Source organism: Candida oxycetoniae (assembly GCF_023343755.2).
Source record: "Candida oxycetoniae strain CBS 10844 chromosome Unknown scaffold22, whole genome shotgun sequence".
Classification (NCBI taxonomy): domain Eukaryota; kingdom Fungi; phylum Ascomycota; class Pichiomycetes; order Serinales; family Debaryomycetaceae; genus Lodderomyces; species Lodderomyces oxycetoniae.
Window position 1 is genome coordinate 168,665 of NW_026055448.1, and position 12,399 is coordinate 181,063.

A 12,399-nucleotide genomic window follows, 5' to 3' on the forward strand; every position below is an offset into this window, starting at 1 on the left:
TATCAATTATCAATTATCAATTATCAATTATCAATTATCAATTATCGATTATCTAAGTTTCTATATACAATACACAATACACAGTACAAAAGAATCGTGTGGGTGTGTAAGTGGAAGGGGTAGGGGGGCAGCCACAAGAGTCACGTGACTATTTATTGTATTTTATTTTTATTTTTATTTTTATTTTTATTTCTTCATCAACTTATCAAAAGCTGGGATTAATGATTGGGCCATTGCAAATGAAAACACCAATTTAGGTCCAGTGGTTAATAGTTTAGGTACCAACCCTTTAAAGAAAGAAGTGATACCTTCATTTTTGAACATGTTTTTCAATATAGTAAATCCCGATTGCGGGTTATCAAAGTTCCTGTTTTGGATTCTTGTCTTGATGACATCTAATGGAGCGCTTACTATTAATGACGCACTAGCGCCAAATATCGAAGTAACGAAATTCTGGGTCCATGTTGCCTGTGTATAATCCTTTAAGCCAAAAATGTACTCCTTGGCAAAGGAGTTAGCACCAAATAATGCAAATGACCCCGGTGCGTTTCTCGCCATTGTCCAGCCCCAACCTCTATATAAACCAAACCCTTCATCAGTAATAATTTTGAGAAATCCCCGACCTTTAAATGACTCAGGATTTGTTTGTCTCTTGATCTTTAATACATCCAAAGGTAATAAAACAACTTCACCAATCCCAATAAGCGATCCAGCAGTGGCACTCATTAAGGCCTTACCGTTTTTGGGGCCAAATAAAGAGTCAAACTCATCTCTAAAATTCTTGACCAAAAACTCATTAGCAAATGGCTGACCACCATATTTGTAAACTCTTTGTAAAATCTTGTAACATGCCGCATATCCCAAACCAGGAAATAAAGTAAACACCCTTTTGAAAAAGGGTTCCATTGCCGCATTTTTGAAAATCACTTGATTTAATTGATGGGCCGAGGTTACTCTAGTATGATTAGACATTAACCTTTTGGAAATCGTATCGACTGGATGAAACACACTAATCTCTGCAATCCCCGCAGTCGCCGAACCAAGGACTCTTGCGAGACCGGTTGTCTTTTGGTCTGAAGCAGAATGGGCTGTTGGTGACATCTTACAAAGAGAATAAAGAGCTTACTTTTGGTTAAAGAGATGTATCTCCGCCGTATACAAAAAAAGAAAATTTTTTTTTTTTCATTCTTCACAGTACAAATAGCGCGCTTATCCAATTGGGGATGCCTCTTGACAGGCGTTATCGATAGTCCACTATTGAGCGAAGCGAGATAGTGGAGCACACTAGTTGCCTCAGTATCAGAGCGAGATAGTGGAGCATACTAGCTGCCACAGCATCAGAGCGAGATAGTGGAGCACACTAGTTGCCACAGTATCAGTACAATAGATTGGTAAACATGATTGTCAAGTTAAACCTAGTCAAGCTTTTGATTAAAGCTTAATTGCGTTTGAAGCTTGTTTTTGCGACACTAGCGAGCAAAGCGACCAATGCTGCTTAGCCTCTAGAATTAGCTCATCGCTTCACTAGCGAGCAAAGCGACCAATGCTGCTTAGCCTCTAGAATTAGCTCATCGCTTCACTAGCGAGCAAAGCGACCAATGCTGCTTAGCCTCTAGAATTAGCTCATCGCAGTATTCTCGTACATTGACTTTTCTATATGACACTATCGAGCAAAGCGAGCTAGGGTCCCTGCTGGGTAGTGTCGGTGGCAGCTAGTGTTCATTTAGCTGCGAAAGGAGGGGGGGGGAGGCGGATCTACAACAAATGTTTTTAGTCAATCACCCTCTCTATAAATCTAATCTCTACAACTAGACGAGTGAAACGAGTCTAATCTCTACGTATTTAACTGTTTCTCTACGACTAGACTCGTTTCACTCGCCTAGTCTCTCTATGTACTGTTTCACTCGCCTAGTCTCTCTATGTACTGTTTCACTCGCCTAGTCTCTATGTATTGTTTCTCTACAACTAGGCGAGTGAAACGAGTGTTGCTCCACTATCGAGCAGTAGCTTAGTACAACACTATCTCGCTCTGCTCGATAGTGTTACTGTTCACACAAATTGTAAGCGACTGAGTGAAAAAAAAAAGATTGAAGAGAGTAAAAAGATTTTGAACTACTATCTACTGTTTTTCAACGACTAGACTCGTTTCACTCGTCTAGTCTTTAGTAGCTTTAAATTTACACGTCGTTCTCAGTGAGTGAGGCGCGGGGGCAGAGAGCTAATTTATTGTAAGAATATGGTAGATATTCTAACCGAGTACAAAGGCAAGCTACATGAGCTAACGTTCAATTCGCAGCCAATAATCACCGAGTTGACCCAGATAGCAAAACAGCACCTTGAACTTGCTGATCAAATAATCGACTTGATTACTGAACGTATATACCAAACAATACCAGAACAAAAACTTTACGCTTTATACGTGCTAGACGATATTTGCAAAGTGGTTGGTAATCCATACAACATTTTAATTGGCGATGAGATTTACAATATCTACATTCACGTTTTCCAGTTAAATAATGAAACAATACGAGATAAATTGGTTCGTCTATTTGAAACCTGGAAAGTTAGTACATTACGGAATAGCAAGATATTGATATTCCCTAAGGATCAACTTGCCAAAATTGACCAGTTCTTGAAGAAAGCCGGGTATCCGAAAAAGACACCTTCTTTTGCAGTCGATAGCCCTCGAGTGCTGCAGGCCCACGGAGTCGGAGTCGGAGTTGGAGTTGGCGGCCTCCCACCAAAACCTGGTGTTTCCATACAACAATCCTTGATTAATGATATTGACCAGTTAATACCTGTTTTTGAAAAACAATTAGCACTAAATACTCGGGACACAAAGCTTCAAGATCGGTTCAAGGCGTTGAGTAAGCTAAAGGTGTTGCTAAGCTCCGAGGAGATGAAACCTGCAGAGTTGGAAGCCATCAAGTCCCATATTGTAAATATTCAAGTACAAGTACAAACACAAACAACAGCTTCGGCGGCTGCTGGCTCTGGCTCTCCACAAAAACCACAGCCACAACCACAGCCACAGCCTTCGATTCCAAAAGTAAACCCTGCTTTTGGTCTATTCAATGATTTGATTCTTTCAGGATTAGTTAAAAAAGAGCAAGAACCAATACCGGGTTCAAAACCAGTGTACACTTTAATGTTCCCGGAAGTGAAATACTCAGCCGATCAGCATAAAGATGACGACATAAACAATTTAGAGGATATACTACTTCAAAGCAGTTCTATTCAAAGATCAGAATACGACAAATTGAAATTTGTAGAGTTATTGAACGTACTGAAAAAGACTTCAAGCGGAGATTTGCAGCATTTTATTAATAACAATAAACCTTCAGCTAGTTTAGTCAACTTGCTATACGAAGCCAAGCCATCGAAATGTTCGATTTGCGGGAAAAGATTCACAACGGATTACGAAGGCACTAATAATAAGAGATTACATTTAGATTGGCATTTCAGAATCAATAAAAAATTGAGCGCCAAAGGAGGAGCCAATATCCAATCTAGGAACTGGTACCTTGATGATTATGATTGGGTAAAATTCGATGAAGATAGTTTATCAGAATTGGGAACTGTTCAAAAGGAAACGGGAATTGGTTTAACTGCTGCTACTACAGCCACAGCTATTACTGCCGCTGGCTCTACTCCTTTTACTGGCACAGCAACAGAACAGGCTCCTCAAGTTACATACGTCCCTGTGCCTGCAAATGATACAAATATGAACAATAGGTGCCTCATTTGTCGTGAACAAGTTAAGGCCAAGTACAATGATGAAATTGGAGAGTGGGTATGGTATGATTGTATGAAACAACCGGGTGAAAAGAATCAACGAAGAATCGTTCATGTAAGTTGCTACAATGATAGAAAGAGAGCTGCGGAAATGGATCTTCTTAACCTGAATGTCAAAAGAGAAAAGATTTGACTTTAAAAGAAAATAAAAAAGAAAAAAAAAAAAGTAAAGTATGTAAAAAATTAAATATAGATGAAACTCCCTTTTTCCATCATTTTTATTTTTGACCTAAACATTTCAAAATATCATTCCAAACTTTGCCTGGTTTTTGAGAAGCATCAACACCTTGCCAAATTCCGGTTTTTTTGTAGTATTCCACAATTGGCTCGGTTTGTTGATGATAAGTAACTAATCTCTTTTTCAAAGCATTTTCATTATCATCAGATCTTTGAACCAAGGGCTCACCAGTTATGTCATCGATCATTGGTTGTTTTGGTGGTGAAAAAATCTTGTGATAAGATCTTCCTGAAGCTGGGTGGACCAATCTACCAGTGATTCTATCAACTAATAACTCATCATCAATTTTCAACTCAATGGCATTTTTCAAAGGAGTATTTCTTTCTTTCAACATTGAATCCAACTTCTCAGCTTGTGGAATAGTTCTTGGGAAACCGTCCAAGATGAAACCCTTTTTACATTGCTTATTATTTTCCAACTCCGATTTAATCATGCCAACCATAATTTCATCATTGACTAAACCACCTTGATCCATGATTTTCTTAGCTTCAAGACCTAATGGAGTACCCTGTTTCACTTGAGAACGTAACATATCTCCAGTAGCCAAATGGCAAGCACAAAACTTTTCTTTTAAATCAGTAGACTGTGTTCCTTTTCCCGAACCAGGAGCTCCAATCAAGACCAACCTCAACTGTTTAGCAAGATCCGGTTGTTGCGATGATGAGGGATCAATACCAACTTTTTTCTCCAATTGTTGGATTCTTTCATGTAACTTGGCAACCGTTTGTTTCAACTCTTCGACAGACATTGTGAAAAAAAAAGCAAGTAAAGTTATAAGATGCTGATATATATCTGGGTCGATTTCAATGAAAAATTTTGGTGAAATTTAAAGTTTTTTATTTTAATTTTTTTTTTTTTTTTTTTGTCTGTGGGCGGCTAGAATAAATCTGGATTGTTTCATTGGTCCGGTCCCTTTGGGAATACAAAGGTCTATTGAGATTAGACGCAGAAATTAGTGTATTCCAAGGAAATATAATTGATTCTTACAATAGGTGGTCAAACTTGATTGCAAAGCTAAAGCTATTCTTCAGTCAAATTAAAAACAGTATTCTTTATAATGCAACTTTCCAAATAGGAGTGCCTTTTAGCTGCGAAAAAATATCTACCCTGTAAATGACTTTTAACGTTGATAGAAAAACAATGTAAATACAGACTCTTTTACATTGTTTCTACCCTGTTTTAGTTTATGAATACAAGTTGTATGTGAAGGAATAGGTGGACTAAATTTAAATAATGAAAACTGGGCAAATTGAGATTATTACCCTTTACGGTAATTGGTGTAAAATAAAGTCGCTAATTTAGTAATACAACTCTCTTTGAACCTTTTGGAGGTGGTAACTTGAACCCTTTTGGAGGTGGTAACTTGAACCCTTTTGGAGGTGGTAACTTGAACCCTTTTGGAGGTGGTAACTTGAACCCTTTTGGAGGTGGTAACTTGAACCCTTTTGGAGGTGGTAACTTGAACCCTTTTGGAGGTAGCAATTTAAACCCTTTTGGAGGTAGTAAATATCCGAGGTTCAGCATGTTGTTTGAATGATGAAAATACAACCTAGGAAATACAATGCCTGTTTACAATCCTTTACTCTTTACTTTCCGTTAGTGGATATAATTTCCTTTTCTCTTTCAGGAATCTGCTAAAACCTCTTCTAAAGTTATTGTTCGAGTGACTTGAGCAGCATGTTTCCAAAACTTGGATAAATGACGATCACCCGAATCGCAAGCAACAACAACAATATTTAGCCCCGGTCCGTATTTTAATGCCGCTTTCACTGCAGCAACACAATTGATAGCTGCTGAACTACCCCAGAATAATCCATCATTAATACACAAATACTTTGCCATTTTCAAAGCTTGGTCATCAGGAACCTTAATTGCTTCATCGATATACTTCTCACCTTGTTCAAAATTCCATGTTAGTCTATTTAAACCAATACCTTCAACTAGTGTATCCACTTGGTGTCTTCTTCTAGTACCCTCCTTTTCCACCGTATCGTATAGTACACCATAATTAATCCTATTGGCTAATCCACTTCCTTGGGGGTCAGCCAAAATGATCTTGGTGCTCTTGTTGAATTCCTTTAATGCTCTCCCTACACCGGAAATGGTTCCACCAGTTCCACTGCCATTTATAAATATATCGATATTATCCAATTGTTTCAAAAGTTCCGGCCCCGTAGTAGTATAATGTGTTCTCCAATTGAAATCGTTTTCAAATTGATTGGCAAATAGCGCTCTTTTACCGCTATTTGACGTCTGGTTGATTTCTTCAGCGCCTCTTTTAGCAGCATTGACATATTGATTGGGATCAACAATACTTGCAGGTTTCACTTTTTCTACTTCTGCACCTAGTGCCTCCAACAATTGTAGTTTCTCAGGCGATGTGTCATCAGGTAAACAAATATGCGCTGTGTATCCCAAAGCACTAGCCAACACCGCAAAACTAATCCCCGTTGACCCTGAAGTACCTTCATATATCACGTCACCTCGGTGGGGAACCAACAAACCCTGTATCTCAGCAGCTTTTATTATGGCCAAAGCAACTCTATCTTTGGAACTTCCTGCCGGATTCAACAACTCCAATTTAGCATATATCTTGCATCCTGTTTTGGCTGATAATGATTTGATTTCTATCAAGGGAGTATTCCCTATACGTGATTCAATACCTCGCGATCTAGGTGGGAGAGGTGTTAAAGTTGTTTCTAGTTGAGATATTCTAGCATACGCTCTTCTCAATTCATTTATCACTATCACCAAGGAGAGTATAGTTGCTGATGTTTGTAGAGTTGATTTCCAAGACATGTCAAACAAGTTAGAATAAAGAGTGTGAGAAAGAGAGATTCGAAGCAAAGGAGATGAGATGTGGCGCGTGCGCATACGATAATCCGCACCAGAATTTTCAAATTTTTCCGCCGAGCTCCAAATTAAGTCCAGGTCCCAATTCAAGTCCAGGTCCAGGTCCAGGTCCAAATTTTACTTCTAGTAAGATCAAAACATGTATCTATCATTAGGTTAAAAAATTAAGATAAAGCTACTTCTCCTATTCAAAAACTGCATTATTATACCTTCCTTTTCTTTATTAGTTCAGTTCTTTTTCAAAATCCAAAAGCATCTTTTGTTTGGTTTCTCTATACAACTTGACGCAGCTCAAAAAACTAGCTGATATACCCATCCATATTTGCCAAGTAGGGAAAGGCAAAGCTATTTGGAAAACAGTATAAGTATTAAATCCCAAGTCACAAATATTCTTATAAACGTCCAACCAAGCATTATTTTTTTTGAATTGAATATCCAGGAGTAGTTTATAGTCCTCGGCCGAGGTGCCATTATCGCCATGTCCACTTCCATTACTAAGAATCTGTGCACCACTACCAAGTAATTGCTTAGACAATATTCTAGCTTTGTTCTTCACTTGTATCAGAATTTTCAAGTCCATTTCTTGTTGTGTAAGACTATTGAGAGTCTCGTATGCATTATATAATGCAAGCCAAGTTTCACAGTACCAAGCATAAGATTCGTGCCTCAGGGCAAATCTCTTGTAAGTTGAATTTGTCAAAAAATTGAGTTTGTAAAGAAGCATAGACTCGTCATTGATTCCATAATAAAGTGAGGTCAATTGTCCTAGTGTTTTTCTATTAAACAAAGCGTGCTTGTTCACTTGTAAAGTATTGTTCTTCACCAAAACGTTTTTTTGTAGTTTCACCATCAAGTCTCTCATCCTAAATGGTGTTTTACCAAATCTAAGAAACTGTCTGTACATGCTCAACCCATTGACCATCCCAGTTAAACGAGTTTTGAAAATGGAGCATACTAATATAATGATAATCTTAACAAAATCTGCAGGATGCTTTATAAAATTCTTTAACAAATCCAATTGCTTTGCCGAGTCATTATATCTCAAACGTATAGTCTTGATATTCACCTTGTCGTCTGACAAATACGTTTGAGACTGCCCAGCATGATGTATCAACAATCTCAACCCGTACTGTGCAATCTTGGCGAATTTGTCCTTACCAACAATATCGTTCAACATTAACCAAAATATTTTCCAATTACTGATTCTTATCGATTTTATAGGTACTGGTGAAGGTAACGATATCGATTGAGTAGTTGCACCTATATGCTGGAGCAGGTGATGGTGGACCAGGTGGTTGTGGTTGTGGTGGTTGTGGTGGTTATGTTCAGTTTTGTCGGATAGCGGGGTTATATAACTAAACCCAGCAGCAGCTTGAGCATTATTCTTTAATGGGGTATCATATTTGTTTGTATTAGTAGTAGTTGTTGTAGCGGAAGTTGTAGCAGTAGCAGTAGCAGTAGCAGACATTTTGGACAGCGACTGCTCCTTTTCTATTAAATGTGAATTTTTGGTTGGTGAATTGATAGGCGACTCTCCTTCTTCTAACCACTCGGAATTGAAAATTTGTTGTGGTTGAGTATATAATTTAGCCGATGGATATAATGGAGATTGTCTCAAATGTCGATTTTGGAGCAGGTGAGGATAATTTATACTACTTGCACGCTGTGGTTGTGTGTGTAGTAGCAGCAGCAGCAGCAGCAGGCCTTGTGATATATAAGAATTCCGTCGATTATAATATTGTGTGTTCACTATAGGTATTTGATTTGAAGATGAAGAATCAATATCATTCATGCTTTATAAAAGAAGGAGAAAAAAAGAAAAAAAAAAGCCAACCAAAAAAAAATACGAAAAAGAAAGAAAAGGAGGTGATGGGCAGAAGATAGAACCTTTCTTAAAGCAACGTTGATGCCAAAAACTAGGTCTCGATTGTCTTGAGTTTATTGAATGATGTATGAAATTTGTGTATTTCCTTTTTGCGATACTTAAAATTTTAATTTACTCTGTGGTTACTTTTTCGTTAATCATTTTATTTTTTTTCCTGCTCGTACTGGCGCGGGGGGGGGGAGGAGGGGGGTTGGAGAGTTCGCGCAAAGACAGTGCGAACATGGGGCAAATATGGAACAAACACGGGGCGAGGATGGAACGAACATGTGGGGGTGAGAAGAGAAGAGATGAGATGAGATGAGAGATGAGCACAAAAAGATATCTTTAGAGATAATCCGTTGATGGGGTTAGTTAGTCATTAGTAGTCACTGGCAATTAATGTCAAGAACTCTTTAGTTCATGCCAATACTCCTCTAGTTGTTGCTAATTCTCTGCAAATCATGTCAATATGCATGGTAGGTCATGAGTCATGATTTAATTTACAGAGAGGTAAAACAGATGTACTATGGTTACAATTGGGCGGTTAAAAATCAAATGTGTTATATTTAAATTTCATCTACAAACAATCGTGTTAAATCTCGCATATCAGATAGAACTTATTTCTCTTGTCCGTTTAGATCTCTATTTGAACTCTAGTTACATCAGCCAAGGCGACACTATCGAGCAGAGCGACACTATCGAGCAGAGCGAGATAGTCGAGCAAACTTGACATTATCATGCTCGGCTAAATCTAAACCTTTTCAAAGTAATCCCTCCTAATCTCTTGATGTAATGATTATCACGTGATTTAAAAACAATGTAACATTAACTAAATATTTATGTTACATTGAAAAACGCGACTATTGAGCAACACCTATCAAGCAACACTATCGAGCAGAGCGAGATAGTAGAGCAATACTCAGTAGCTTGTTACAACACTATCGAGCAGAGCGAGATAGTGGAGCATCTCTGACTGACACCATCGAGTGACACTATCGAGTGACACTATCGAGCAGAGTCAGTAGCTTGTCACAACACTATCTCGCTCTGCTCGATAGTGTTGCTCGATAGTGTTGCTCGATAGTGTGATAAAATAATTAGTCTTGTATTTGTATGCTATTCTACATAAATAAATAAGCCAATAGTAAAGCTATCACTATCAATAAATATTTTGCTTCTCTTGTGGTTCACTAGTCACGTGACACTACCACCCACCACCAACTGCAGCAGCTGGTAACTTGAAACAAGTTTTCAAGTATTGCTCCACTATCGAGCCATCAGCTACAGCAGTGCTAAAACAAGTTTTCAAGTATTGCTCCACTATCGAGCCATCAGCTACAGCAGTGCTGAAACAAGTTTTCAAGTATTGCCATCAGCTATAGCAGTGCTAAAACAAGTTTTCAAGTATTGCCATCAGCTACAGCAGTGCTGAAACAAGTTTTCAAGTATTGCTCCACTATCTCGTCCTGCTCGATAGTGTCGGCTGCTGCTGCTGCTGCTCTTGCTGGAAAGCAGGACCCATCATGAAAGCACCAACACTTCCCAAATACCCTTCGTGTCTCAAAAAGTAACTTTGCATTTCACCATTGGACCAAAAATTAACAGCAAAACTCAAGGTATGTATAGTTTGCATATGTCCCGATATATAACTCCCTCCAAAATAAATCCTCTTGAGACTAAATCGCAAAGCTTGTAAATATGCAATTTGTCCAATATTGTTACTAATGGAAAACAATAGTGACCTGGCAATATCCTCTTGCTTAAACTGTGCTAACTTCTCCGCCGATGTCATTAATGGTTTATTCTCATTGTTATTATTAAACCTCAATTTTTTAAACACTTTGGCAAATGACGATGCTATATGGTTAGCTTTTAAGCCAATTTTGTTGTAATTGGAACCATAGATGTCCCCTACTAATAAATCAATGTTCTCATTATTTCCCCTTTGTGCCATTTCCAACATCTCATTGTAATCTTTGGCATCAGTTAATAATGAAAGTAGTCCCCATAATGTCCCTCCTCCAAGTGAACTACCGCCAATTCTTTCAAACCCTTCAGGGCCAGGTTTGACAACTTTTATCATCGAAACACCACTACCTATATTGACTAGCAAATAAGGGTATATCTCATCTTCCTTCTGTAATGGTTGGAATTTAGTATTGACCTCTACTAAATCATAAATAAAGATTTCTTGTGGAATCTTGGTAATCAACCAATCTAAACCTTTAATTAAACATTCCATTTCATCCTTGGCAATAATCTGCATCGGCAATTTCTTCTTCCTAAATGTCTTGGTCATCAAGTTGTAAAATTTATGTGCTCCGCCACCTGTAGCCATTATATACGTTATAGGTGGTCTTTTATTCTGTTTCGAAATTGACTTTGTAATCAAATGAATCATAAACTTCATAACTTCATCTTTGAAATTCTCCGTTTGGAAATCTTTAAAATGTAATTTGCCTCCACCTGAAGAACTCACCGACCCATCAATAGATCCACTATTATTATTATTATTGTTATTGTTGTTGTTGTTGGTTTGTTGTTTGGTATTCCTCAATTTACTAAAATACACAAGCTTGGTCAAAGTGCCACCAATATCTACGGAAATATGGATAATTTCATCATTGTGCTTGGGCAAATTGATATTGTTCTTGGTAATTGTTCCCTGCATGCTCTCCTCAACTTTCTCCTCATCTTGTAGAAAACCAAAATCTCCTCCTCCTTCTCGTCCTCCTCGTCCTCCTCGTCCTTGTCCTCCTGATGCTGCCCCGTTATTCTCATCATCTTCAAAATCCGAGCTTGTATTTGACAGTGGTGGTGTGGGAGTACTTGAAACTGAACCGCTTGTATTCAGTGAATCTTCATCAACAATAATTGAGCTTCTCAACAAATCATCATTGGCAATGAATGCTCCACTACAATCTATTTTAATAGTTCCTGGGTCTACAGATTCCAAATCAATATCTTCATGTGATACACTTAGTCTATGTCGGCGGCTACCGCTGTGTAAATTGGATGTGGATAATGAAGTGCCAGTAGAGATACCAGACGTAGTAGTATTGGGAGTTATAAAGCCTTTAACGCCAGCTGAGTCCAATTGTAGTTGTTCCTGTTTAATCTCGTCATATAAAAGCAGTCCATTATAATGGTCTTCAACAGACTGCATTGCAAAAACCTTAAATGGTTTAATTTTCGGGCACAAAAAAAAGGAACGTGTCTATATATATATGTTCATTTACATATATGTTTGTCTACCCTCCATGTATATGTATATAGAGGTAATATATACTTATTCAACAAGAAAGAGAGTTAATTCAATGGTTATCATAAGATTAAATTTGCGGGTTGAAAAATAAAAATAAAAAAAAAAAAAAAAAAAAAAAAAAAAAATTTTTCCAAGCGGCTAGTTAAGCGCGCACTGGTATTAATCATCATCACCACCACCCGGTGGTTAGATGATAATGAGCTAGAATTGGTGATGATGATAGACTAACCAGAAGTTTGTAGTGGGAGAATTGTTTGCGACTAGTGGTAAGTCTAGTGCTTGTAGTAGTGGAAAGTCTAGTGCTTGCATCCTTACTGATCATTTTCCACGCCAATGAGGTCATTTCAATCTAAAACTCTTAAAGTATATCTAATTTATCCTGGT

At 37.9% G+C, this 12,399-nt stretch overlaps 7 protein-coding genes across 7 annotated transcripts; 1 reads left to right on the forward strand and 6 right to left on the reverse strand. All coding sequences in view use genetic code 12, as the record gives it.

Annotated features, from left to right (window-relative positions):
• Window positions 1–186: 186 nt before the first annotated feature.
• Window positions 187–1,101, reverse strand: YHM1 (Yhm1p; the record flags this gene model as incomplete). The annotated part of the gene is made up of 1 exon (XM_049324296.1): window positions 187–1,101. One exon carries the CDS (start codon window positions 1,099–1,101, stop codon window positions 187–189), a length of 915 nt encoding a protein of 304 aa, XP_049179991.1.
• A 1,135-nt stretch (window positions 1,102–2,236) lies between these two features.
• Window positions 2,237–3,928, forward strand: KGF56_003008 (uncharacterized protein; the record flags this gene model as incomplete). Its single annotated transcript, XM_049324297.1, has 1 exon — window positions 2,237–3,928. One exon carries the CDS (start codon window positions 2,237–2,239, stop codon window positions 3,926–3,928), a length of 1,692 nt encoding a protein of 563 aa, XP_049179992.1.
• An 85-nt stretch (window positions 3,929–4,013) lies between these two features.
• On the reverse strand, window positions 4,014–4,781 carry ADK1 (adenylate kinase; the record flags this gene model as incomplete). Its single annotated transcript, XM_049324298.1, has 1 exon — window positions 4,014–4,781. The coding sequence occupies one exon, from the start codon at window positions 4,779–4,781 to the stop codon at window positions 4,014–4,016; it is 768 nt and encodes a 255-aa protein (XP_049179993.1).
• Window positions 4,782–5,326: 545 nt separating this feature from the next.
• KGF56_003010 (uncharacterized protein) lies at window positions 5,327–5,557 on the reverse strand (the record flags this gene model as incomplete). Its single annotated transcript, XM_049324299.1, has 1 exon — window positions 5,327–5,557. The coding sequence occupies one exon, from the start codon at window positions 5,555–5,557 to the stop codon at window positions 5,327–5,329; it is 231 nt and encodes a 76-aa protein (XP_049179994.1).
• Window positions 5,558–5,656: 99 nt separating this feature from the next.
• On the reverse strand, window positions 5,657–6,832 carry KGF56_003011 (putative cysteine synthase; the record flags this gene model as incomplete). Its single annotated transcript, XM_049324300.1, has 1 exon — window positions 5,657–6,832. The coding sequence occupies one exon, from the start codon at window positions 6,830–6,832 to the stop codon at window positions 5,657–5,659; it is 1,176 nt and encodes a 391-aa protein (XP_049179995.1).
• A 277-nt stretch (window positions 6,833–7,109) lies between these two features.
• On the reverse strand, window positions 7,110–8,678 carry KGF56_003012 (uncharacterized protein; the record flags this gene model as incomplete). The annotated part of the gene is made up of 1 exon (XM_049324301.1): window positions 7,110–8,678. The coding sequence occupies one exon, from the start codon at window positions 8,676–8,678 to the stop codon at window positions 7,110–7,112; it is 1,569 nt and encodes a 522-aa protein (XP_049179996.1).
• Window positions 8,679–10,206: 1,528 nt separating this feature from the next.
• KGF56_003013 (pantothenate kinase) lies at window positions 10,207–11,916 on the reverse strand (the record flags this gene model as incomplete). The annotated part of the gene is made up of 1 exon (XM_049324302.1): window positions 10,207–11,916. One exon carries the CDS (start codon window positions 11,914–11,916, stop codon window positions 10,207–10,209), a length of 1,710 nt encoding a protein of 569 aa, XP_049179997.1.
• Window positions 11,917–12,399: the final 483 nt, after the last annotated feature.